The 27671-nt window shown below is 56.6% G+C and overlaps 1 protein-coding gene across 2 annotated transcripts in view; it reads right to left on the bottom strand.

Annotated features, from left to right (window-relative positions):
* Window positions 1-294: 294 nt before the first annotated feature.
* Window positions 295-27671, bottom strand: part of MERTK (MER proto-oncogene, tyrosine kinase) — a 91465-nt gene continuing 64088 nt past the window's right edge. Inside the window, exons 9-19 of one of the 2 annotated variants that reach the window (XM_037807653.1) lie at window positions 20218-20371; window positions 18555-18708; window positions 15714-15799; window positions 14483-14578; window positions 13779-13868; window positions 11583-11675; window positions 10184-10302; window positions 6548-6657; window positions 5572-5731; window positions 5137-5273; window positions 295-1283 (exon numbers count right to left, since the gene is read on the bottom strand). In XM_037807653.1, coding sequence (XP_037663581.1) covers window positions 794-1283; window positions 5137-5273; window positions 5572-5731; window positions 6548-6657; window positions 10184-10302; window positions 11583-11675; window positions 13779-13868; window positions 14483-14578; window positions 15714-15799; window positions 18555-18708; window positions 20218-20371 — 1689 coding nt within the window. In that variant the 3' untranslated portion in view covers window positions 295-793. Of the gene's footprint in view, window positions 1284-5136; window positions 5274-5571; window positions 5732-6547; window positions 6658-10183; window positions 10303-11504; window positions 11676-13778; window positions 13869-14482; window positions 14579-15713; window positions 15800-18554; window positions 18709-20217; window positions 20372-27671 lie in introns of both variants that reach the window. The other variant, XM_037807654.1, reaches the window with a different exon arrangement.

Raw genomic sequence — 27671 nt, 5'->3', positions numbered from 1 at the left:
CACGGGCTGCCCTGCCTGCCCCCCGCACCGAAAGGCTCATTTCCAGGCCAGCCTTATTGCTACGCTTCGGGGTAAGTCTTTCCACTCAGCCTGCACTTCCCCATCTTGTCATATTGTTTGTCCTCGCCCTTGGGCTCTCTGGAGGGGCCGCCCCGTATCTCTGAGAGCGATGCCAGGCGTGGTCATCGGTGCGGTGGACCGAGGCCCAGGCGGGAGGGGGTTTCCACTGCGAAGGCGCCGAGGCCCCGGGACCACCGCCTGCCAGGCGCCCGGGCCAGTGAGGGCCACACATGCTTCCCCGTTTGGATTTTATTAGGAAGTCACAGCAAAGAATCAATCCAGCTATTAGCAAATGGATGGCTCATGTGGGAACAGATCAGAGTTTTCACAAAGTCCAGAAGCAAAGTCAAATATGGCATTTCATTTGACAAATATTTGATAGTCAACAGTCACAAAAAAGGAAAATAACTTTAAAAAATAACTTTGACTCTACAAATGTGAACACCAAGGAGCTGAGGCTGTTAGAGCTTAAACTTTAAGATCTGCAAGGGTGAAATGAGATGTCACCCTTTATTAAAATATACCTTTGTCTCTTTCCCCCATATACATATATATATCATTTAAATAAATATATATTATGTATTCTTAATGCTGATTTACTTGGCAACATTCCCTTGGTGCTTACGGGCAATGGGATTTCTTGGTAAGGAAAACAAACACCACACAAATCCGTTGGATGCGGGCTCTCCTGACGGGAAGGACCCGCTGGGTTTGGCAGTCTCCCTGGAGCGCCTCACATCGGGGCTTCTGAGTCCTCTGAGGCGGACGTGAGTCCTCCCGGCGAGGTGCTCCCCGGGGACGAGGTGCTCCCCGGGGATGAGGTGCTCCCTGGGGGCGGCGTGCTGGGCCGCGACCAACAGACCCCGCTCCGTGTGAGCCCGTCCTCTGGCGAGGCCCCGGTCTTCCCAGAGGCCAGCTCATCCCAGTCCGTGCTGCCCCCATCCAGGACATACCTTCCCTCGGGGGGCCTGCCCCCGTGAACTTCCGCCGTGACCACGCTGACTGCAGGGCTGGGAGTGCAGGTGGTGGCGGCAGGGTCGCTGGCCGAGGGCGGCTGGGCTGTCGCGGGGCCCTCCGGCCCCTGCATGTTCATGTAAATGGCACCTGCTACGTCCGGAACGTCTGGCAAAGTGTCCAAGAGCTTTTCCAGCTGCAGCCTCAGCACGGAGAAGTTCGGCCGGTCCAAGGGCTCGGCTCGCCAGCAGGAGCACATCACCTCGTACCTGGGAGGGAGACAGCGGTTACCTTGGGCTCGGCGCCCCCGCAGCTCCCCAGGCTGCCCTCCTCCCTCGCAGACCCACCCACGGTTTTACCGCACTTCAGTCAGCGTTAGCTCCACCCCTGGGAAATGACGGAGGTTTTCTTTGTGGACTAATAGCTGCTCAACTTCTGTAAACGTTCCACAGGCATCTGACCAGAAAGCGATCCCCTTGTTTCCCAGGAGAGCACACACGTGACGATTACATCACCTTTGCATAGAGCGGTTAAGGCCTCTTCCTTCGTACAAGGGGTCGGTACACCACGGTCCCGTCTGAGTTTGTAAATAAAGTCTTACGGAACACGGCTACACCAGTTTGCTCGCATTTGGTCCAAGACTGCTTTCGCTTCGATGGCAGAGCTGCGAAGCTGCCACAGAGACCGCAGGCCCACAAAGCTGAAAATATTTACTATTTGGCTCTCTACAGACAACATTTGCTGGCCCCTCCTCGATGCTATTGGGTTGGTGTTGCCGAGGGAGCCGGCTGGAAGGTCCCTGGGTCCAAGGCCAGGAGCTGGGGCAGAGGGGGGAGAAGACGAGAGAACGGGCAAAAGGCAACTGCCTCCCTGGCCAGGACTGTGTGTGTCCCCACGTCCGCCCTCGGACCTTCCCGGCATCCGGCCACTTCGGTGTGTGGTAAAGGAGGGGCTCGGGTGGGATGGAACGTGCCCCGGCCACGAGGGGCTCAGACTCGGCTGCAGGGCCCCAGGCCCCGTGCGCCCCTGGCCTTCCGCATGGCTTCCCCAGGGAGCTGCTCTTCCGGGCGGTCCCTTCACTCCCAGAGCCCAGTATAACCGGGAATTACAACGGAGGAACGTTTAAAGGAGCTCAGTGACATGGCGGGCTGGAGGAATCAGGACCACTGCCAGGCGCAGTGTGTCACAGTGCCACTTCTCTCTGCCCCTCTCCTGCGTGGAGAAGTCAACATCTGCATTGCTTGATAAGAAAATGACCCCCATTTAAATCGTCTGACACACGGAGCAGCTGCTGGTACATCATGGACGTAAATGTGCAAATCGCTCTTTACACTTAACCGGGTGGGTTCTGCTGGCTCGTGGTGCTCCACACCCAGCGTCAGGCCCTCGCTTCCCGTGGACGCACGGCGCCATCTTCTCACTTTCCTACGCTGTCGGCCTTCGTTTGCACCGGCCCGTTTCGGGCGTGGAGACCCATGAGGCACCGAGCATAGGAAGGGACCGACAGACGAACGTGGGGGCAGCCGTGGGCTCACCTCCCTGCCCCAGCACCCGGGGGCCCCTGGACCTTGGCTTTCAGTGTTTTCTTTTTAACCTACTTTATATATTTTTAAACCATCGTTAGATAGTCATCTAGAATTGGCAAAGAGCTTTACGTTGCTGTTTTTGAGGTTTTCATGGCACAAATCTCTGCCCCAGGGAGCACTGACTGCTTTCAGGTGCCGGGCTAATCACCTTCCATTAGGTCCACATTTTGGAGAAAGTGTTTAAACAGTCAGGAGCCGATTCTGAGTGGCTGAGGCTCAGGGCCAGAGACCGCGTGGGCCAGTGCGCGAGGGGACAGCGCCTTGGCCGTTTCCTCCTCACGGTGGCTCCGAGGAGGAAAAAATGCTGGGGCTGGGGGGCGACGGGCTCAGGCCACACGAGCGTGGAGCACCAGCTGCATCTCACAGGGCCCCATGCTCACCCACGAGCCGACCTCTTCGTTTCCTTTGCCTTGACTATCTGTGAGTCATCCTGCTGAACGCCCCATCGACGTCGGCTCGCTCCGTCAACACCACCTCCGACTGGCACCCAGGGCAACGGCAAAGCCGCAGCCCCGATGGAGAAATCTCACATTCGGCCCCTGCTCGGGACCACACGGCTGCCACGGGCCAGATCCCAAAGGGCCTGCGTCCCCACCGGCAGTAAGGAACCAGTCAGAGACTGCTTCCGGGAGCCCCCCACAATCTATTGTAATTTCGTAAAGTTGCCTTGCTGGGCACCCAAGGCCATGCCGGGCGTGTGGGGTGAGCTGAACAAGACAAGAGATGGGAGGACGAGGGGGTTAGGGGCCCGCGGTCTTCGGGCAGCAAAGGGGCTCCCACCTGCTGCTCACCTGTTCCGCTACGAGGCCTTGGACGTGATGCAGAAGTGGGGAGAGCAGAGCCCCAGGGGGCCAGCCCTGGGAGCCATGATTTGACAGAGTGGGAGGGGTGGGCTCTCGGGGACAGAGAAAGGACAGGCGGCTCCTGTGTTTCGTGGCAGGACTCGGAAGGACAGTGGTGCCGCAAGCCTGCAGTCGGCTGGCAGGAGGCCCCCGGGGCCACAGCAGGGGGCCAGGAACCAGGAAACGGGGCACACAGGGCACTGCCATTGCAAAGTTATGTTTCTTGGGGTTGACTTTTAAAAGGCTGAGGCCCTGCTCCCCAAGGCACAAACTCACCTCAACCCTGATCAGACAGCAAACGTGGGCTCAGGGCCCAGCAGCATCTCTTTCGTTTTTAAAAGAGAATGCCCCAGAACCGTAAACCCAGAGCCTCTCGTGGCCACTGCAGTGGGAGAGGAGGCCCCAGTGGGGGATGGGGGTCAGCCAGGCCCCTGCTGCTTCCACACCCTGGCCACACAGCTGCGCGGACCCTGCCACCCTTTCACCTCCCAAGTCTCCAGGAAAACCGACCCAGCGTCTCCCTGCCTGGCTCCGTGAAGCATCTGGGGACTACGGAGTGACACGGCTCAGACCCTGCCAAGCCGGGGATCCTGCAAATACCTCTCCTGGCACGCGGGAAAGGCCAGCAAAGGAAGCACAATGGAACCTGGCAGTCAGCAGCATTCGCCTGATGTGCTTCCTCATTTTCAGAAGCAAACGCTTCATCCACGTGGCCCTTTTAACAGCCACCAAACGGCAGATCTTTCTGAGGATGTCAGGAGGGTTTCTAAGGGAACTTCAATTTTTGACTCTGTTATTACTCTTATGTGGCTACATCCGCCACCAAGACGGAGAGCCTCTGATCAAAGCGTGTTTCTTCGGCTCAGCTGGGAGGGCTGCGTGAGGCCAGCTCGGGGTGTCACCCCCCAAGGAAGCAGGGCACGCTCGCTGTGCCGGCGCGAGGCGGCACCCCCAGCAGCTGTGGCCAGGCCCAGCGTCCCGAGCTGCTCTTGCTGAACACGGTGGCGCGTGCCCCCACCCCCCAGCTTGCCACCCGTGATGCAGGACAGCCTCGCACAGCATGAAGGCCCAGACCCCAGCCAGGAGCCCGGGAAATCACTCATGGAAGGTCAGAAGGTGCTGGGGGGTCAACTCATGGGGACGTGACTTCTGACGGGCAGCAGGTGTGGGCACTCTTAGAGCTGGCCACCCCAAGCCGGGGCTTTCCCCATATGCCCCGGCCCGGAGAGGGGGCTGGACAGGATGGGGTGTGCCGGCTGAGCACACAGTCTCCGGGCAGTGTTTTAAATGCAGATTTCCGGCCCACTTTGCACCAGCAGAATCGACCTCCCCCAGCAGCCCTGCTGCCCTCGCTGCTGCCGACGCCACCGGCTGGGGCTCTGAGCCTCCCACTTGGGCCCCGCTGAGACCGGCTCACTGAGATCCACACGGGGGGAAGAAAAAGTCCCGACAGCTGGAGGGCGGCCATGAAGTACTCTAGGTGGGTCCGGTGAACCCGCTCAGCCCAGGGTATGTTTCTCGGGGGTGACGAAGGCCCGAGAAGGTGTGGTGCCACCCCGTCTTCACGGCACCCCTGCTGCAGGAGCAGCCACGGCGGCTCCCCGCGAGGTGCCCCCATCAGGAGGCTCCGGGCGGCACCTCCACAGCCCGACCCCAGGACCCCCGGCCCGGCCGCGCGCACGGGGCTCACTCACAGCGCGTCGGGGCAGTCGTCGGGCTGCTTCAGCCGGAGGCCGTGCAGAAGGTACTCGTAGATCTCGTGGTTCTGCACCCCGGGGTACGGCGTCATGCCCCGCGTGGTGATCTCCCACATGGTCACGCCGAAGGCCCACTGTGAGAGAGCCCGGGTCAGCGAGGCCGGGAGGGCTGCCCCGCCAGACAAGGTCACCTCCCGAAGCCCTGGGCCCAGGCACAGAGCCGCTGGGACGCGCTCGCCCAGCAGGCGGGACCCCGTGGATGGCGCCGCGACCCCGTTCCCACCTGGCCACCGCGGGAAACTCGGCAGAGGCGACGCGACCCCGTTTCTCAGAGCTCGAGGCCCCGCGGGCACCGGGGGGCTGTCTGCCCGTCTCTGGCCTGGTGTGAAATTGCCCTACGATCCCCCAACACCCGGCCAGGGCCGCACCCACCACGTCGCTCTTGCTGGTGTAGACGCGGTCGGCGAGGCTCTCCACGGCGATCCACTTCACCGGCATCTTGGCAATGCGGCCCTGGCGGTAGTAGTCGCCGCTGTAGACCCTCTTGGACAGGCCGAAGTCCGCCACGCACACCGTCATGTCATCCCGCAACCTGCGGGCGGGTCCGTCTTCAGCCCCGTGTCTGCCCCGGGGGCGCGGTGGGACCGACCCCAGCAGGGACGACGGGACACGCGAGGGGTGACAGTGACGGCGACCCACGCGCCCCGCCGGCCACGCGGAACCCTGGGGCTCGGGCACACCGGGAAGTCACCCTACCCGGCGGGAAAAGGTGGAAGGGGGATTGGAGAACCGGTTTTCAGGATTCGCCCTCCCAGGTAGAAAAATCGCCTACACAGCAAACAAAACAAAACCTCCTCTGGGTTTTAAAAAATTAGGTGGCAGGAGAGGGAGCCCCAGAGACGGGGTGGAGGGACGAAGGGCCCCACCATCACTGCCGTCCAAGAGGAGAACAGAGTGCTGAGGGTGCACCCCCTCCTCGCAGGAGCAAACGGAGAGCGGGGCTCCCGGCAGGTGCTGAGCCTGAGGCCGGGCCAGGCAGGGGGCCGAGCAGGGGCGTCCCCTCCGGGTCCTCTCAGTGCCCACACGCAGAACTCTGCAAAGGGAGCGGCTGGGAAACCAGGGGACAGACACCCTCCTGCTTTCCGTGACTGCCGTCGGGACTCGCGGCCCTTAGTTCTGCAGCCACAGCGAGCCCGGGCAGCCGAGGGAGACCGAGAGGCCGCCGAGGGGGGAGAGCCTGGGGCCGGAGGCGGGGAAGCTCCCTGGCCCGGGGCTGCCGAGGCCCCTCCTCAGGGCCGGGCCCCCAGCCCCCTGCCAGGCCAGCGCCTCGTCTTCCAGCCACCATGGGCCACACTCGCCACAGAGACCAAACCCACAGGGGACGTCCGGGAGTGGCCGGGTCACTCACATACAGTTCCGAGCAGCCAAGTCCCGGTGGAGAAAGTTTCTGTTGCTCAGATATTCCATTCCCAGAGCGATGTCCACCATGAACTTCAAAAGCATCTGCAGAGGAATATGCTGGGGGGGGGGGAGGGGCAGACAAGAAGAAAGACGCCTTTAGAAAGGAACAGCCAGCAAATATTTCCATCTGAGGGGGAATGGCGACTTCATTTCTTAAAAGCATGGCAGTGAAACAGAGAACAAACCTTTAATTTCCATATCGCTATTATTACAAGCAAGGCCTTAAAAAGGAATTTAAAAAAAATCCTAAAACTTCTTGGCAAATATCACATTTTCTTCTCCCCATCTTTAAATATATTTACAGTGAATAACATGTTTTATTTTCACAGTGTTTTAGTCTCCTAGGCTGCTTCAGCAAATACCACAAAAAGGTTCAACTCAAACAACGGAAACTTATTGGCTCAGTTTTGAGGCAGGAAGATGCCTAAACCAAGGTGTCATCACGGTGATACTTCCCCCCAGAGACTGTGGCATCTGGGCAGGCCGCGTGATCCTGGGCTCCTCATCACATGCAGGCACATGGCGGCATCTGGGCTCTCCTGTCGCCTCTGGGTCCCCTTTCAGCTTCTTCCTTTCTGTGGCCTTTTGTCTCTCTCTCTCTGTCTGAATTTCATTCTTAAAAAGGGCTCCAGTAACAGGATTAAGACCCATCCTGATCGGACTGGGCCACACCTTAACTGAAGGAGCCTCATCAGAAGGTCCCACTTACGATGGGCTCCGCCCACAGGGATGGATTAAATTTGAGGATGTGTTTTTCTGGGGGACGTCCAGCCCCAAACCACCACAGTGATGTACGAGGTCACACATGGTCCTCCATGTCCGGATGAGTGAGGGTGGGAAAGCCTCCCCATACGCAAAGGAGGGCGAGGGGGCATCGCTGCAGCTGGACCCCCACCCTCCGCAGGGGGCAGCTCATGTCCGAGAGGCAAGAAGCCCCAGCAGGAGCTGTTTGCAATTGTCCACCCACATCAGCTCTCATTTTACTTTCCTTACTTTGAAACGTTCTGAAAGATGCCTTTTCTTCTGCTAGTCAGAAATTAGGGTAACATTTGCCCCATCACAGGCCCAAGCATCACAAAGCCCCACCTGTCTTCAGGAACATGGGAACTTACTCGAGAAAGTAAGTGAGAATTCAGGAACTTTAACTTGTTTCCTAGGGCCTCCTGCAAGTTCCAGCAGTCTAGTTCTCTCTGTGTTGTAAGACAAGCCCGACTGCTGTGTGGGAAAGCCTGCCTCTGTTAGAGGCCCGTTTTCTAAAAACCATCCGCCTCAGTGATTGTGAGGTGAAGACTGAATGACGACCTGTATTTACCCCTAAATGTCCCAGTCAGTCACGGCCCCCAGCCGTCCGCAGCCCCCAGGCACCGAGCCTTCCCCGGGTCGGCAGGAAGCAGGAAAGGTGGCTCCGGAGCATGTGGCTCTGAACCGGCCGGAGTTGTTGTGGCTTCCCCCCACATTTTAAATAACATCTGTTTCTACAGATGTGCCCGCCTCTCGTGGTGGGGGCGACCCTGCCCCAGCTGGCCCCGGAGCCACGGTTCCGCTGCTGCTGCCACACGGCGACCCAGGAAATCCCCCGTGGCGTCAGCTCTGTGGCAGGGAGGCCAGCGTCTCCCTCAGTCCGGCTCATTTGATTTCTCGGTGCTGGGTCCTTTCTGGGGTACTGTGAGGACAGGGGCTGACCCCCCAACTCCCAGCGTGCGTTCTGACTCTGGAGGGGAGGTGGAGGCAGGAATTCACTCTGTGTCCCTAGAAAACTACCCACAGCCTCCACATGGGCCCGGAAACAGATCCTGCACCCAGCAGTGCCAACATGAACAAACCAAAGCTGGGACCGCAGTGGGGTAGGGGGGTGGGAGTCCCAGGCCCTGCCATGAGGGACCAAGGCCAAGCCCCCCGTGGTCACGGTGCTGGCGAGCACGATGTCTCAGGTGCCTTCCGCTCGGCCGTGGTGCTGGTGAGCACGATGTCTCGGGTGCCTTCCGCCTGCCCGTTGGCCTGCCTGACGCCCACTCAGCCGTGCAGACATTTCTCGGATGGCAGTTTTGAGGCATTCCAGGAGCCCCCCCGGCTACCCAAGATCCCCCGTGCCTGCACCTCTGTGGCCGCCCCCCAGGCCGGCTGGCTCTGTGGGCCCCGCAGTCCCTGTCCTCCAGCAGGATCAGGTCAGGGGACAGGACTGGGGCCAGGCAAGGTATGCTCCCCCGGGGTCCCTGGCTCAGGGCAGTGCCTGGCTCGGAGCCGGAACCTGCTGATGGCCAGAAAGTAAAGCCAAGCTTCCCTCGGTCAGGGAGCCCCCAGCCTCCTTCCCTTAAGGAAAATGACAGGCTGGCCTGAGGCCACCAATGGGAAACAGGGGCCCCAAGAAGTCTACCATGCACCACCACAGGGACACTCTCCCCACCCCTCACCAGCTTGTCTGCAGAGCCAGGGGGGTGTTTTCAGGGCCCTCAAGAAACAATTTCTCTGCATATCTGTCCTCCTGCAGACTCTGCAGAAAAGCAACAAGAGCTCTTTCCAGGCTATCGATGGGGTAAAGGCAGCACGGGATTCTCATTTCACTCTTTGGGGTCCCATCCCCCGAATGGACGGCAGCTTGGGGGGCTGTCAGGGAAGGCCGGGGTGAGGGTTCCATGGTGACCTCCTTTGCAGGCCCAGGGGCTCTGTGCGGCCGTGATGCACGAGACAAGCCCCCGCCCGGGCCCCCAAGTGCGCCGGACCCTCACTGTCCTCAGACCCCTGCAGTGTTGTCACTGTCTCTGACAAGCAGGGCACGGAGGCGGGTGACAAAGCCACGGTCAGGACCCAGCTTGAGGCTTGCCCGCGCCATCCACGGTCTGTCCGCAGACACACATGGAGGATGTCATTTCAGCGTCAGCTCAGAGCGAAGCCCAGGAAACGAAGGATGCAGAATCCCATCGACTGTGATTCCAAAACTCCACTTTACAGACCTCGAGTCAGGACTGAACACGGACCCTGCTGAGGGCAAGCTTCCAATTCCATGCTGCTAAATCCCTCAGGTGCTCTACGACTGTCCGAAATCACCAGGGCACTGTCGTCCCAGCGGCTGGGGAGCCAGCATGGGGGGCATAGAGAGCCAGGGCTTTTACGATCACCGTGTCTGACTCATCTGGACGGATTAAGGCTTTAAAAGCGCAGTGACTCACAAAGGACAGTGAAAGTTCCGCAAATGACAGGGCATCCGTGAAATCCAGAAGGAGCCGTAGACACCTCCGTTTAGGAGAGCCGCCTGACGGTCTCCCCGACGTCTGGGAGGGCTGGGGCACGAGGGCCGCCAGCGCTGTGAGGAGCAGGGGCCCCCAGCCCATGGGGAGGGGCCGTGCTCATAGGACCTTGCTCCCAGCCTGTGCCCCTCCCCATGGGGTGGGGGTCAAGTACCCACAGGCAGGCCAGCTGTGAGGATGGCGCCTGCCGGGGACGGCCACTGCGTGCCCACCCCAGGCGCACACTGGGCACTGAACAGAGGCCAACGCTCTCCCTCCTTCGCTTTCAAGGTGAGAGGCCGAGGTGTCCCCCGGCCAGGAGCTGAGAACCTTCCAGAGGCCCCGCGACTGGCTGTTACCTTCGGGCCTGTTTCCAGCCGGGAGCAGAGCAGGTAGGTGTGCAGGTCCCCGTACTTCATGAAGGGCAGGATCACCATCGGCCTGGGCACCCCTTGAGCGCTCAGTTCTATACACACACCTGAAATTTAAAACAAAGAGCCCTTGGTGCAGGTCCCCAGAAGGAAAGCTCAGGGGGGACGCTGGCCCAATCGCACCACGTGCTCCCCATTAGTAGACTAAAAAGCAAAAGCTCGTAACTCACACACCATGTTCTAAAATATCACAAGCGCAGGTTCCATTTGTGGTATTTTTTTTTCTCTCGGACGAGTGCCAATCTGTGCATGAGCGCTCTCAAAACATGAATCTGTAACTAGCATGGCCGTCTGGAAAGCTCCGGCCTTTTGCTACCCCGTGCCCAAGTGGGGCGGAGGCTGCGTCAGGATTCAAGGGCAAGCTGGTTTCATGAGAGAGTTCAATACTTTGTCTCATGAGAAAGTGCTCTGCAGCCAAATTGCTTATGTTGTTAAAGAACTTTGAAAGCCTATAGGTCAAGTCCACATTCCCAAATTTGAACAGTCTCACACAGGAAGCACTGCAGCACCCTTTATCTTGGAATTCTGGAAAGAGAGCTCGTCAGCTGCGCCAGGGCCTCAGCTCTGTACACTGTGGCGATGTCACAAAAGACACCTGTTCTCACGGTCTGTTACAGTGATAACAGCAAATTAATATCAGTTTTCTTTGATATAATATTGTATCCAAACAGACATTTTCAAATCTCTCTGCATTGTCAGTCACATGGACTCTGAAAGATCCCCAAGGTCACCAGGTGTCAAGTCAGGACGGCAGCCAGGTCAGCGGGACCCACGTGTCCCCACGGCCGCTCTCCCTCCTGGGGTCTGCACCGGCACCCGCTCGCTACCTGGTCTCAGCTCTCCCGTTTGTTAGCTTAACGGAGCTACAAAGCCAAATCCTGATTACTAAATCACATCCCACAAAATCAGCAATGTACCACAATCATAGGAAATCAGCACTTTAAAATAGTTTAATAAATTGCACTAAAAAATGAGCTATAGAATTTATCTGCTTTTACAGCGTTAAACCCAGCTGGCATTTGACTCATGCTGATGTTAAATCCATACAAACTGTAACACGAGCAGCTCACGTCTTGCCTGGAAGGACTGGGAGTGATGTTACCCATCGCTCCGCGGACACGAAACCAGACCTGTGCCCTCGTGTCCAGCAACGCAAACCTGTTTCTACAATCAGCTCAGAAAACGTAACCATAAGGATAAATCTGGGTGAAAAGCCCCACGTTATCAACTGCTTTTGGGTTGTACAGACGTGACTCTATCCGCACTAGGATTCTTCTCCCCCTCCGGCCCCGAGTGGACAAGCCAAGCCCGCGTCCCTCCGGGGTACCCAGAAGTCGGATGACGTTAGGGTGGCTGAAGTCTTTCATGCACGCTGCCTCATTCAGGAACTCCTCGATCTCTCGCTGCGAAAAGTTGTCCACTGAAGAAAAAGGTGAAAAATGCTGAGCGTGAATCATTTACTTGGTTAAGAGTTGGGGTGGGGGTTGGAAATGGAAATTTTATTTTATAAAACAAAATCAATTCCAACTCATCAGTTGCCTTAAAAAAATGAGGAGCCTGCACAGCTCTCCCAGCCCGTCCGCAGGTGTCTTGCCATCTGGCTGCTGAGTTGCAGCTCGTGAGCTGCCTGCAGTTTCACACCAAGTGTCTGAATCAGTCCACCCGAGCGGGGCCACCTGGAACCCTGCCGACCTGCACAACGTCCCACCTACGACACCAGCCACGGGTGGGGCCGAGGGGCCGCAAGCCCTTCCTGCGGGAGCACCCACGGGTGCAGGGAGCCCCAGCCTGGGGCCAGGGGCCGTTCTTTCAAGCTTTGGTAAATAGCAGGGATGCAACCCACCTGCAAATTGTTCTACCAATTAAACAGAAGAGAAGCAGCACCAAGGCCGGAGGCTCAGCCCCTCGGCCCGGACGCCTAAAGAGCTGCCCCGTGGTGTGTCCAGCGGGGACCAGGAGGAGCCCCGGACACCCCGCCAGGCCCGAGGTGCCTGGGGCTCTGCCCCAACAAATGCTCTGACTTCGCGCCCCCGTTTCTGAGCGGAGCCCCTCAAACCTGCTGCCAGGGCCCCTGCGTGAGGGAGCGTGCGAACGCGGGCAATGCCCTCTGCACAGCACACATTACATAAGCATTACGCTTCTCACTTACAAGACTTGGAAAGTGACAAGAACGATGCGTGGCTTGTTGGCTATTATGATTCCTTGTGAAACCTAAATTAAAACCTCGCCTCCAATTTTGGTTAAAATGTTTTAATACATGCTTGTAATATAACTATGTTTCAATTATTGGTAAAAAATGCATTTAAATTTTAGACATAAATCAATTTTACTTTATTCCGTTATCAAAAATGGTACTGGAGATACATAGGGGATTAATGAGGAAACAGGATTAAGAAAATCAACAAACTGAGCAACAAATAATCTCCATCTGTTAGACTTGTGATGAAGATGGCAGGTGAAACCCCAACATCAAAACGCCACATAATGGCCTTCTATTTTATGGGTCCCCAGGTGATGGCCCGTGACCTGCAGAATCAAACTCAGAGAGCCAGACGGCCCTGGACCCGGAAGGGCACGTCCTAAAGGGCGATGGGGATCTCGCTCTCTGCCGCGGCGGCCTGGCCATCTCAGGGGAAGGCAACGCCCAGCACAGTCTCCGCGTCCAGCCCTTTCACCTGGGCAAGCCGCCACCTCCTGAGCCTTAGCTTCCCACCTGTGCAGACACCGGTGCAGGTGCTAGGCTGTCCAACAGCAGCTGCCACTGTTTTTGTGAAACTGTGACTGTTTCTCCCCCACACTGCCAAAGTGAACTTTCTAGAATGTAATCTGCTCTCGTTCCTCATTTACTTAAGACCCTCTAACGCTCTCCTCTACTTTGCTATGGCTCATGAGGACCCCCCCTCACCCAGAGCCAGCTCTTTCCATCTTGCATGGAGGCTCTGGTTTGTGATCACAGCTCTTCACACGCCTTTGACCAAAGAATATTTCTCCTCCCTCTGGGAAACACCCTCCAGGCAGCCCGTGGCTTCCCGGGGCCATGCAGCAGTCCCCGTGTGGCGCAGGGACCCACCACGCTGGCCGGTGAGCCAGGAGAGCCCTGGGCCAGAGGCGGCCACCAGGTCACCCCGCCCCACTAATTCACCCCTCACCGTGGGGTCGTTAGCTCTACTGGTTTATGGACAGAGGTAGATAGGTGGGTAGGTAGATGGGTAGGTAGGAAGGAAGATAGATGGGTAGGTAGATAGGTAGATCGACAGATAGGTAGGTCAATAGGTAGGTAGGTAGGCCGGCAGCTAGATAGGTAGGTAGAGACACAGATACACAGAGAGTAAAGGTAACAAATGTTGTCTTGAGTGTAGAGAACACACAGTCAGGTGTGGAGGCTCGTTACGGTGACTTCCCCTCTCTGACCTGATGGTGTCTGGAGGCCTGACCCCGGCATCCGGGCTGCAGGAAAGCCAGCACTGCCCCTCGGAGCCCCTGCCCACGCCCGGAAGACAGGGTCAATCAGCGGCCAACTCACGCTTCATCGTCTTCACGGCGACTTTCTCGACTTTCTCGGAGGTCCCATCTTGCTGGCTGAGATTTCCTTCCATTACGGACCCAAACTCTCCTGTGGAGTAAAACAACAGCTCTGTTGGCCCCGTGCACGTTCTCCCGCGGCCAGAGACGCCAGGGCCAGGCTGCTGCTTTCCCCGTGGCGGGAGAGCCAGCGGGCAGAGCTGCCCAGGCCACCCCTCGCGGCCCAGGGATGCCGGCCGGCACTGGCCCGCTGCCCCTCGCAGCTCGGCCGGCTCAGTGTGAGCACAGCATCACTTTACTAAGTGTGGTCACCCCTCCGAGGAGGGTGTTCATAAGGCACAAACTCTTAAAACCATCACCATTCATCCTAAAATCAATCTAACAAATTAAATATATATTTTCACCTTTGTTCCTATTTAAGTCATAAAGAAGTTACCAATAATAATAAATTTAAGAACTAGAATAAAAAATTTAAAGTACGTAGGAAACCAACCAATAAATTGCAACGAAGGAAGGGAGTTAATATTTTTCAAGGCCTGCTGTGTGTGCTGGCACTGTAGAGGCCCCTTTCATGCCAAATCTCAGTTTCAAAAATCACTATTTACTTTATCATTTCAAAATTTAAAAGAACTATTTGCATTAGAACTCAGTCATAAAAGGACACTTAATAAATACACATTTTAAAAGTGACTTTTAATTGCTTACCTTCACCTAGAATTTTCCCAAGAATTAGAAGACTCCTGTCAATGACAACATCCTCCAGTTTATTCTGCAGCTCTTCACTGACCCCAAGGCTCTGGACTGTAAAAGGAACAAGAGTGTGTATGAGCCCTCAGCGTCCTTTCTTCCATTTGAATATACGCTCGAGTCCTGTAAAACTGGTGAACGCTTGTTTCATTTTGTCTTCATTCTTTCTCCCGAAAATGCCAATTACAAAATATCACACCAATTTTATGGTGATTAAAGTAAGTGCCTCGCAGCTCTGCGACGGACCCACCGGGGAGGCCTGCCCTGGACCCGAGGAAGGCGGGTCAGCGGCTCCTCCCTGGATCTCCTGCTCTCCTGTCTCCAACCACGTGCAGGGGAGAGCGCCAGGCCAGCGCCCGCCCTCCCACGGGCAAGAGCCAGGGACCCAGCCACGTGCACCTGTGGCAGAGGGTCGCCACGGCCACACGCCACGTGCCGCGCTCAGAACCCCAGAACCGGAGGACAGGCGGGTGACGGCAGCCGACAGCCAGCCACCGGGAGGAGCCGACAGGCGAGGGACCAATCCAGTGACTCTGGCAAACGGTTCAGCTTGGGGGACAGTTAGGACAGGAGCAAGCTTCCGGGGAAAAACAAGTGGATAAGTAAATTTAAAAAGGGCACATTGGCTCTCAGAGAATAATTTACCCAATGGTCCTCTATAATCTCCAAAGAAAGAACTACGTCTAAATGAGGAATTTTTTTTTAAATGCAAGAACAGAGACATCTAAAAGTCAAACATGCCCAGATTATTAGTAGAGTAAGGAAATTAGTAACATTCTATATCGAGTGAATTTTCACTTCATGGCAACCTGTACTGCATCACCCTTAGGCTGTTTCGGGGGGCAGAGTGCAAACGTCCGAAGCATGAATTTGGTGAAATCTGCCCATACTGTTCCACCTCGCTTCCGAAATTATTCAGGACACGACTTACTCCCGCTCTTCGAACTAGCAGCCCCGCCCCGGGTCCAGCAAAGCTCAGCCATAACTGCGCGGGGTGTGGGCAGATGGTCCCGAGGCGCCGGGGGAAGGCGGCGGGAAACGCGCCCGGGTCAGGCAGCCTCGGGCCAGGGCCCCAGCGGAGGCTCCGGGCAGGGCTGACCGTCGGCGGCCGGCTCTGAAGCTGCTGTGCGCGGCGAGGACCCCCTTCCACGGCATCCGCCGCTCGCGGTCCTCAGCGGAGACGACTTACGGGTGAGCGCGGCCGCCCGCCGGCAGAAGGACCTCCCCGCCGTGTAGCTCGCGACCAGCTCAGAGTCCTCCTCTGTGAACGCACTCCTGGGGGACGAAAACAGGGGCCGCTCACGCCGGGAACGGGGTGCAGGGGCAGGGACGGCCGCCGCCCCAGAGCGCCTCTCCTGCAGCAGGCTCCCTGCCCGGGCCCGTCCCGGCTGGGCCAGCACCGCCACACCTCCGGCACCGGGGCAGGGAGCGGCCGGGGGTTAGCACCCATGTCGTCACTACTTTAGACTTGACGGTGGGAAAATGTGTATGAATTAGTCTAAATTACAGACTCAAAACCACTTCTATCTTGGGTGCACAGATTATTTTTAAGGGGATAACAGTTTAAAAAAATAATACGTTTGCATTCAGAGCACGTGGAAGGGCAGGTGCTGAAATGGTCACCGAGGGCAGTGTGGGCCCCGGGGCTAGAAACGGCTTCACTTTCTACTGTTCACTCATCTTAACACTTTGATTTTTTAAAACTCTACAACTGTTACTTCTCTAAGTATAAAATAAAGCTATTTCTATTGCATCTGTTCCAAAACGTGAACAAATAAAAGGAGCCGTCACAGGGTCTCGTATGAGGACTCACGGGAACTGACTTCAACAAATAGAGGAAAACAACCTGTGTTTGGCGTTTCACTTGTTTTAAGCTTCTGCTCAGCTTAGTGGTTCCGGGAAATAGTCTGATTCCTGAGTATCCGAAACGAGTACTGCAATCTTGTTAATATACTTGCTGTACTCAGAAACCCCACTTTTTACTAAGTTCTGTAACTTTCAACCCCAAACTTGCACAAACTCTTACAACCAGGGTTGCCTCAGATAACCTAAGCTCTATCTTGGGCTGAATTCTGGGGTTCTCCGGAGCGTGTTAGGGGAGAGCCGGCAGAGAGGACTCATCCACGGGACACATCCTCCTCTGCTGTCGTGAGTTCTAGGCCGCAAGCTCTCTGTCGGAAGCAAAGGACACTGAGTTTCCGAGGACTGGGGAGAGTGGCACCGCCACACACCGTCCCCAAGGCCCCTGGCAGAGGCCACAAGGCCAAGGAGCTTCCCTTGGGGCCACCTGGCAGCACGTCTGGGAGCCCCTCAGGTTCCCCGGGTGCTGGGCCTCCTGGGTTTCGGGCCATTATTTCCCTGGTTCTATCTTTCCCGAGTCTACTACGTGCCACGCAGTTTCTAGCGAATGCGTCTGCACATTCTTCTGTAACAATCATCGTTTCCACAGCACTAACCAGGGGTCCCACTGCTGACACAAACTGCATTCGCCGCCAATTCTTAAGGACACCTGCCCCAGGACTCGGCCTCTCTTAGGAACTGGCAAGTCCAAGAGTCTCAATTCAGAACCACAGCAACTAGAGCTGGGAGGGAGCTGAAGGCCACATGGAGATGGAGAACCCAGAAGAAGCCGGAACAATTAAAAGGTGTTTCTCAGGGACTGAGGTAATGCTGCATGCTGTGCTCCAACTCCGAGGCTGGAGCCCCTCTCTCACGCCCGGGCCCCCCAGAGCCTGGCTGCCCCTCCTTACCCGGGATCCTCTCCTCTCACGCAGCCAGAGTCCCGCCACACACTCCCGCGGACCCTTTTCGGGGCTTACAGGTGCCCCTGTGGTGTATTTGTGCGATGCTTCATTCCTGCTGCCCCCCGCTGATGGCAGCCCCCCTGGGCAGGAGCAGTGCCTGCTCCATCCCCCACTGCTCCCTGAGCAGCCGCAGGCCCACGCCCAGCAGCCCCCGGAGTGCAGCTACGCACTGCCCTTGCAGTGTCTGCAGAGTCCTCTGCTCTCATCGCACAACGAGCCCACGGGCCGCACCAAACTCTCGCAGACACGGCCTGACCTTCCTGGGCTGTTTTCCAGTCAACAGCGTTCAGGATAGGGTCAGATTTTGTCCTTACAGTTCACACACTACGATATAACAATCGCAAGGACAGAGATGCAAGTGCTGAGGGAAAGCGACCTCCAGGACTGGGACGGACACAGAGAAAGGGAAACGTAAGCAAATGCTGTGGGGGGGCTCGGAGTGTGGGGCAGCCCAGGAGCATCTGCTAAGGGGGAGAAAGGCAAGAGGAGCTCAGCCCCCAAATCCCAGTCCCCTCTGCCACTGCTCTGTGCCACTGCGAGCTGTCAACAACTTCCCTCTTACAAAGCGCCTCCTTCTGCCCCAGGGGCTTACGCTGATCTCATAGAAATCCAGAGGAGCTGGAAGTCCCTGGAGGAGAACACTGAGTTCCAGAAACGGCACTGTGTACACAGCCTTCTTTTTATAGTCTGCTTTATCATGGCCTCTTTTTTTTTTTTTTTTTTTTGATAGTTAAGAAATGTTTTGTTAGAAAAGTAAGATGTTTGTTACAAACCATGGAAAATGGCCTCTTTTAAATTTGAATGTTAAAACATGAACTTTCTCCACTAAAAAAATACGTGATCATTACAGAAAACTGATAAAATGTAGGGGAAAAAAAAAAGGAAACAAAGAATCGCCTACATCATACCACCCAAAGTTCCTAATGTGGTGGTGAGATTCCTTCTAGTATTTTTACCTATACACACTGTATTTAAGTAATTGTGATCATTCTTAAGGTTCCTAATACGAATCCTCATTCACCATCAGCCTCGTCTGCGTGCTGAAGGCCCACAGGCCCCTCTCTGTAAGTGTTTCAGGGGCCGGCATTCGCCTGCCGAGGCCACCCTGGGGCTGGCAGAGCCGGGCAGCCAGGGGTGCACAGGGAGGCCCCAAGAGGAGGGTTGTCACTTGGCACAGGAACCTCACCACTGCCACTGGGAAAAGTGCTTTTAACCAGGAAACTCACCCAAACCTTGTTTCCTGGACTCTTCTTCTGATGGCCAGAGAGATATAGAAGATCAACCCGATCAGAACGAACCCACAGAAGCAGCCAAAGAGGATGAGAACAGGATCCGTGTTCCCAGGCGCCGGGGTCGACGAGGGGGCAAAATCCACCCACGCTGCGGAAAACCACGAGAATCAACTCAAAACATGTCTCTTGGGTTCAACATACATACGAAACATTGGCTTGAAATGGGAAGGAACAGGTTGTCAAAAGCTTTCTGAAACTGGTGAATCCTGTCTCCATCTGTGATCTTACAAACACAGGCTGCCCCGGCTTTGACCGTGCAAGCCGAAGTAGCGCAAAGAGATCTTAAAACCAATGGGGAGTGCACTTCGTGTTGATTATAAGTGAACAGGGGAATAAGAAAACAGTAACACTAACATCTATTTGGCACATTGTAATTTAAAAATTAGAAACACTGAGATAATTTATTTTTTTTTGTTTTTGTAAAAGACTTATCCAGAGTAGTCTGAACTTCCGTAACTTATGATACGGAGGAGACATCTCATCTATGTCTTGGTGCGTGGCCACACCCTTCAAATTTCACACTTTTCATTTTTCTCCTGCACCGTCATCTTTAGTGGCCAATTCCCTCTTCCTATGACCCACTTTTATGCGGGTTTGCGACACTTTACTGTCTGTGTGTGCCCCAAGGGGCCGGCCACTGGCAGGCGTGGACGAGGGCGTCGTCGGTGGGACACGTGGTTTGATAAGCAGGGACCCGTGGCCTGAAGTCTGGACTTCCTGTGATGACTCAGTGGGTGTGCCACGTAACTGAGATCTGAACTGTCTGTGAGGGGCAGATGTTATTTAACTAAACGGTGGCAACCGAAATCCGTGCTGGAGCCATGCAGAGAGAGGACTGCCTGCAGAGCCCTGCTTTTAAAACTGGGGGCGGGGGGTTACTGTGTGTGGACACAAGAGCTGCTCTAGTCTTACAGTCTCACTTTTCAACCTGTGCCTTTGGAATCAGGGTCTCACGGCCTTTTAGTTTCCACCGGGAGACTCCAGCCTCCACCATTCCCCACAGGCAGAGCCCACAGACCCCGGGAACCACGATGAGGCCTCAATCCAGCAAGAGGGGGGCATGTTTGGGGCTCCTGGGGACAGACAGACGTGGCTCAGCTGTCTGTTCCCAAGGCCTGTCTGCTCCTGGGTTCAAAGGCCACGTATGACAGGGCATTGTGACGCTAGGGCACACCAATACAGGCGCTTGGGCACGGGCTTTATGATGGGAGTTTAAAATTCAACAGCCCGAGGCAGATCTGAGTCCACGCAGAGGAGGCCGTGCTGTCTGGGGGTGAGCCCAGCACTGGGGCACGGGTCACCTCGGCACACATGGCCAAAGCTCCCTCGGCTGTGTGCAGAAGCCCGGTGGGTGCATGGCTGCGCTTTGGTGCTGGAGCCCGGGGCAGGGTAAGGGCAGCTGCTGTGACAGCCCTCCAGCTGCTCCCAAATCAAATCCCAGAGCACGTTTCCTGAGGCTCCGGGGGGATGTCAAAAAAGAAAACTAGTAACAACCACTTGATTACAGAGAGCGGAGGCTCCGTCCACCCCGAGGGCACCCTCCGACTCTCCCTGCCTGGGCCAGGCATTCTCCCAGCCCGCAAGGCTCCACTCTCACCGGGTGCGGGGATGAAGATCTCCACGGGGTCGCTGGAAGGCCCCACGCCCCCTCTCGTCACAGCCGCCACGCTCACGGTGCACGTGGCATTGTGGACTTGCACAGAAATCAGGGCACGGCTGCCGTTCTGGCCAACTTCTTCCAAGAGCTCTTTCTGGGGACAGAAAGGAAAGGAAATGAAATGAAAGAGGGGGGTACCGGGGCCGTGTCACCTGCTCGCCCGCCCCGTCCCCCCACAGCCGTGGGCAGTGACCGCCGACGTAGCCACATGGCCAGTCAGGCTGGCAGGGAGGCAGCCCCCAGATGACGAGAGCCCCCCGCTTCGGGACCCCCACTCGGTCACTGCTCTGCACCCCAAGCCAGCCTGGGTGGGTTCCTGCTCCTTGACATGAGGGTCTCAACTAAAACACATCCAGGAGGGTCCCGGCACGACTAGTTTCCTTTCAGGGTGACAGGGCACAATTTGCTCAATCTTCAAAAACCCGGTTTTGCTTTTATCTTGTTTTAAAGTCAATTTCATACAACAGTAAATGCAAGATTAAGTATAGGGAAAAAGGATTTTCAAAAAAATAATCAGAACTAAGTGTTTATGTAACACATTTTCCTCTTTGTTTCCAATCCTCGACCGAACGCTGTTCTATAGGGTGGGAGACATGGTTTGTGCGTGGGGTCGTGATGGCCGACGTGACGCCCAAAGGACAGGTCACTGCTGGTCACTCGTCCTGGCGACGGTGGGGACGGGCGCTCAAAGGGGCATCCCCGTCGCGGGGTCCGGGCCGGCCTTGCCGAGACCGTGTCTAACCTAGACCACGGGAACCAGGGGATCCAGCAAGGGACGAAAGGGGAAATCTCAGCTTTTCTGCCACAGTGGACTCTGAGCCTGTGAGAGTCATCATAGGATTTTGTTCATTAAACAAATTAAAAATTAACAATTTTTGGTATATTCTGGCAATCTCATTTTTAGAATTAGAGCCTTTTTTAAGTGGCAAACCCAGTTTTGATTATGGGTTAGTTGGTCGCCCTATATTTAGCTTTTTGGAGGAGGAACCGGATCAGCACAGTCACCGCACTGTCCCGGCGGCTCCTCCGGGGACCGCGGACTGTGCCAGGGAAAAGCCCCGGGCGCTTCAGGCTCTGTCTGCTTTTATTCCTGCAAGGGCTCAAGTACGATGCGTCAATTATGAGGAACATCACCTCAAAATAAGACAAACGCAGGCTGGGAAAGAATTACATGCCTGCAAAAATGGAAATCCTAACAAAAACAAAAGTACCTTTTTGTAAAAAAAAAAGCATGGAAATAGTTAAGAGTACGAACGCACCGTAACTCACTGTGAGAACACAGAGCAGTGCTGCTTCACCCCCACCTCCCGCTCCTGCGGCGGGTCCACAGGTGCAGAGCCTGGATCTGCGCCTGGCCAGACAGAGCGGACAGACACACGGACAGCAGCTGCCTTCGCCACAGCCCTTATTCTGACTCCTAAGACATGCCAGTGACGCCAGCCAATATTTATTTTATGGATTATCACAGTTTAGGGGTGGCGTTGTAACAAATGTGAACTTGGGATGTGATTAAATATCTTAGTGCAGGCTTGACCCTTTATTTGGACAATTTTAAATGGCAACCTCAAATAAGTTTAAAAATGATTCACATTTTTAAAAACTGACGTAAGTTATCCCGCTATTTGATGTCAAGTAGGAAAGAGGGGTGTCCTCGCGTTCATAGCCCCAAATATTTTAATTTTGATTGTGAAAGCTTACGGAGAATTCCACACAAAGCCGGGTGTGTGCAGGGTCTCCTGGATGCTTTCCTGATGACGGCTAGGGACGGGCCGCACGGGGAGCAGCTCTGCTGCCCAAGATGTCTGCCTGGTGTGCACCCCGAGCCACGCATTTCCCACTTCGCAAGACCTTCGCTTTCACCCCCACAGGCCCATTTCCTCAAGGAATGTAAAATCTAAGCGCACTTCCAGGTAAACGTGGCCGCTGGACCTTGGCCGCGAGCAGGTGACAGCCTGTTGTGGGGAACACGGCCTCTGTCCTGATTCTGGGTGGCTTCAGACCAGCCGGGCAGCTGGACTGGGGTTTGCTTTCAGTTATTAAAAGGGTAAAGACTTTTGTGTCCCCGAGTGCCCTATAAAAACATACAATGCTATGACTCATAACCGGACTTCAGAACATGGCTCATTTCATTGCCTCCAGGTGCAGTAAATCCCACGAGGAGAGACTATCAGTCAGGCCAAGGTCGCCTGCTTGAAAGGCGCCAATCAGGCGTCAACTCCAAACTCACATCCTACTCTTCCACTCTTCCACACGAGCCCTGCTCCCCTCCTCCCGGCTCAGAGCCTGAACACAGCCCGGGTGGCCACGACAGCCCCCAGGGAGAGAGGGCGGCCTTGGACACGGCCGGACCCGGGTCCTCAGCCAGGGTTGCCAGCTCCACTCATGATGCTGGTGCCGTCCTCCAGGCCCCTGAGCTCACGTCCCCGGCTGCGAATGAGAACAGCTGCCTTCACGCCTGCGAGGGCCACAGGATTCCTCTGTGGAAAGGACTCCGCGCCCCGCAGACACCGCACTGGCTGTTATTATTGCCAATCCGCGGAGCTTAGCAAGCGGCTACATTTGGACCTTCTGCCCCGTACATGCAGAACTGCCCCCCTAGCATCTTTCAACTTGGGAGCCTTAGAGAATATCATGGGCACTGTCTCTTTCTCCAAACAAAGACATTCATTTGACCCATTCTGGAGTCCACCTTCATTGGAGGTTCCCCTCCGGGCAAAACGCACCCCCCTTCGCTGGAGCCCTGCGTTGCCCACCCAGCGGCCTGTTTCCTGGGAACCCGGCTGTGCTTTACACCTCAAGACGGCCCCGGCTCCAACGCCCCATCCTCCTCCAGAGCGAGTGACAGGGAGACAGGGAAGGGACGGCGCACGCCCCAGGGCCAGCACGCATCTCTGCTCGGTGGGGCGGTGGGGGATGGAGATCAAGGCCACAGGGCCTGGAGTGCCCCACAGAGTCCATGAATTCCAGGAGAACAGATGTATGAAACGAGTCTCTTTATCTAAGGTGTGGGGGATTCTGGGTCGAGGTTAAACAGGATTGTCTGCTGCAGGACGTCTGAGAGCCTTGAACTTGCCGGTATGCACTGCGGGTCAAGAAGGGGGTAAATGGGCAGTATTCTGTAAATGGAGATGACGGCTAACCCCCCTCATCAAGAGTGTCCCACTCTCCAGATAAAGGCTGCAGCTGGCCAGAGTGTGCCACCGGCTCTGCACACAAAGTCCCCGCCCGGCCTGCACGGTAAGTTCAGGTGCAGACAGTGCCACGGGGGGGTGAGGCACAGCCACAGGGAGAACAGGTGCTCCCACCTGCGAGATGTGATTTGGAAGGCAGAAGACACCAAGAAAAACAGAACAACAAAAACATCCATATCTCTGTCAAGACGGAGTAAATATCAGAAGTTTCTTGGCCTGAAAGTGACTAATGGGATAATGAAGGTACAAGTTTGAGCAAAACTACAGCAGCCCACCCAAAGAGCACCTCCAGCAAAGTTCCAAAATTGCACAAAAAAAAAACCTGTTGGAGCTACCGGCGGAAAAAACCTTTCAAAAATGTCTGATTCCATTGTCTTGCATAAAGATGTAGCTTCAGCAACCATTTCTAAGTGACGATGGAAACGGAAGGGCAATTTTGAGAGGTGACATTGCGACTACCCCTTGCCTTCCCAGGCGGGGGAAGTCATGGTGCTGGGGCAGGGGTCACCCTGACCCCACCGGCCCCCGGCCCCCCGAGCCTGGCTTCCCTTCCACGCTCCTGTCTCCGGCTGTGGATCCGACCTTGAGGCCCCACCCGCCCGAGGATTTGGCCGCCACGGAGCCTCGATGCTGCCAGACGGTCACGGTGCACAGGAGCCGCGTGAGGGGAGAAAGTGACCGTTTCGCTGAGGTCAGGTGCATCTCCACGGCGGGAGAGGACCCCACGTGAGGCCCGTCCCTCCTGAGCCTGGGCAGCGAGGACGGGCGGCACGAGGGCGCCAGGGGCAGGTGGGCACTGGCTCCCCAGGCGCAGCAACCATGGGCCTGCTCCAGCCTCCGCTCACGAGGCCGCCCTGAAAGAGCAGCTTTCAGCCCGGCCACGGGGAGGACAGGAAGGACGGTCCGCGGTTTGCTTCCAGGCCGCTCAGGCTCTGGCTGCCACCACCATCTTCTCCCACCCAGAGAAGGATAAGACGGCGATGGAGGTGAGGCCCCATCGCGGCAGCTTCATGCTCCGAGCCAGCATCCGGCGTCACTGCTCTTGCGGGGAGACCTGTGATCCCCCGACTCGGCGGCTGCAGATAATCCACGGGCACCGCCCCAGAGCCCGAGATGAAGGGCTAGGAAGGAACGGCCTCTGCAGGGGCCACTGCTGGAAGCAGGGATTTCATGGGACAGAGAACACCATCATCATCTGCCACGGGGCAGAACAAACCACAGACTTGTCAGCCCTTCCCCCTCATCCTCTCCTTCTATCACCTGCTGCCTCCGACTGCCTCCTGACAGGTAGACAGGCAGAGAAGAGCACCAAACCCGGCCATCCTGGGAAACCGCAGTCTCAGTACGAGGCTGAGAGCCCTCTCCACCTCCCGCAGGGGGCAAAGGTGTGAGGGAGCTGCCCACTCGCCCGCACCAGCACTCAGGACTTGGGTCTGTGCTCCCACCGCAACAGGGACCCTCGACGGCGCGGAGATCAAATCTGCTGTGCTGCGGGGGCAGGGCTGGGGCCACAAGGTTGTTCCCACAGACGGCCCGGGACATCCCCTGCGCCTCCTCGCCCAGACCCCTGACCCTTTGCTGCAGGGGTGAAACGTCACGTACAGGGGAGCGTCCTTGCTGGACTGAAGAGGGCCTGTCTGACGTGACAGGTGCCCCAGTTCCAGCACACGGTGAGATGCCACAACGCCTGGTAACGCGGAGGTAAGCGGGGGGCGCTGACTGTGCCACCACAGCCCCCCTTCTGGACCTGCTCCTCGATCCCCTGCAGGGCTTCTGCCGGCAGCCGGCGTGGGGCCGTGACAGGAGCCGACGGGGAGCCACCAAGCCGAGCCTGGGGAGGACACGGGCAGGCCCACACCCAGCCCAGAGCCCATCCGACGCAAGGATGCTCGTGAGACAGGGAGTGCCCGGCGAGGGCAGAACCCGACGGCACCCGTCAGACACAGGCAGCTCACAAGCAGTCTGCAGTTTCTAAATATACCAGACTCAATTTACTCCAGCACGTCTCAGGTATGCGGCTCTCTGTATAAAGAGGAACCAAAATTATACGTTTTAAGGGAAAGCATGACTCACTGCCGCATAAACACATGCCAGGGCTTTATTATTCTCAGCTGGAAGCCGGTCTTTTGAAAACAGCCAGGCACCCTGTGCAGACGCTGATCTCGATGAAGCAGGCCCTGGGGAGGCACCGAGCCCGCACGGGGCCTTCGCGGAGAGGATGTGCTCCCGCGGCAGCTCCCACCACCTGGGCAGAGCATATCCCCCCGTGCACACATGCACCCTGCGGGTCTGCTCCACTGCTCTAAGTCAGGGCCCATCTCCCCTAAGCTAAAGGCACATGAAAGCCCTGAACTGTTCCCTCTCAAAGGACCATTTTACCCTCGGCCTTAGAGCTGGATGCAAGTTCCTCAGACGATTCCAACAGCGATGCCGGTGGAGTTTTGGGGGCGGAAGGGGTCGTCAGGGGTCCCACGTGTCTGTGGCAAGACCCGGCTCTCCCTTGGCCAGTGCACCCCACTCTCCATCATCCCTACTCTGCAAACAACAGCCAGACCTCCCTGGGGGCAGCCGGGGCAGGCTGCCGAGCCCCCCCCATGTCCCTGTGGGCCAGAGTGCTTGCGGGTGAAAAGAACGCAAACCTGACAGTAATTAAATTAAAAGTCTAACTTGCAAAAGAAGCAGACTAGAAGCCGTTCACAACACAGGTGATCATCATTATTTGCAGTGGTTCAGGTCTATGAAGTCGCCACAAACACCAGACTAGCGGATACGAAAACGGAACCCCCTGCTCCTAAACGCAGGATGAGGGTCCTGCAGCCCCCACGTGTTCACCAACCCATCAATTCAGCCTGCTCTGAGTTTCTGCTGAGACACCTTACTGAATACAGATCACTGATTCAGTGCCACGACTCTCGGCCAACAGCACCGTCGCTCGGGCCTGGGGAAAGCTCGTCCAACACTCGCATTTTCTACGCACGGCACAGCACGGCCTTCTCGAGCTCGGGGTCGCCCGACAGCGCCTCAGCCCTACAGCCGGGGCCGCTTTAAACAAAGAAATCACCAAAAAATAAAAAAGCACAAGAGAGAGAAAACCATGGCACTATATCTATCGTGAAAAGGACACCTGTGTCTGAGCTGAGAGAAGGCAGCAGAGTGTCGCCCTCCACACGTGTCGGCAGACAGCCACCGAGGCACCGCAAGGACAGACGCTGAGGTTACAGAGAAGTTTAGCGAGAGGGCAAATTCACAAACACAAAATCCACAAATAATGGATCCAGTCCTCTACACAATACCATGTGTATTATTATTATATGTGATAACCATAAGGTACTAGGGCCAACTGCATCTAATCGTGAATTGTTCTCCTGAGGTGGAAATGCCCGCTGGCTCCCTCGCCGCCTGCCACACTCCCGGCACCTGCCACCTTTCAGGGTTATAATCCCTGATGCAGTTTCACCTCCCACCACACCCCACAGGGGGCACGTGCCAGGCCCCGGTGGGTCAGGATGCCCTGAAGCCATCACGTTTGGCCTCCGTCTTGTTGTCTTCTCCTGGACCATGGTGCTGGTGTGGGCTCTGAGCATTCCGCACTCCTTTGCTGGGCCTAACCTCCTCTGCCCGGAGCTGCGCCCAGGGCTGGTCACCCGAGCAGTGAAACAGGCCAAGGCGGCCACGCGGGACCCCAGGCAGCTGCTCGCTCCCCGGGGGAAGGGGACGGGCTTGCCACACGCCACGGAAGGTGTGGACCCCTGGCCTGGGTCCCTGTGCGAAACAGCCCCCTTGGGGCCCGTCACGCCACCCCACGGGACCTGGGGGCTATCGGGCCGACTCCCCTGCTGAGAGTCGCCCTGTGGTGACGCGCCGTCCTGCTTTGATCCCCGAGTCTACTTCCAGCACCTCTGGAGCTACGGCGAGCCGGGCTGCCTGGCTGCTTGGTCTCCTCCCGTGCAGTCTTGGGGTCTCGTTACCTCTCGCCATCCCCTATGGGTTGGGCTCTTCCCTGACAATCTTCTTCATAAAAATGTCCCCTGAAACTTCCAAGAGGCTGCTGATTGCTCAAATGCTGAGCTTTGTAGCTCCTTCACCGTGTATACAGATCCTGGAAGACGCCAAGCTTCCTGAAAGGAAGAACTGGGTGACGGCAGAAGGCTTTGCCCCCAGGAGAACATATATGTTCACTCAACAAACGGAGAAATGGGTGAA

Source organism: Choloepus didactylus, chromosome 17 (genome assembly GCF_015220235.1).
Source record: "Choloepus didactylus isolate mChoDid1 chromosome 17, mChoDid1.pri, whole genome shotgun sequence".
In the NCBI taxonomy this organism is placed as follows: domain Eukaryota; kingdom Metazoa; phylum Chordata; class Mammalia; order Pilosa; family Megalonychidae; genus Choloepus; species Choloepus didactylus.
This window is presented reverse-complemented; position numbering and strand designations above follow the sequence as displayed.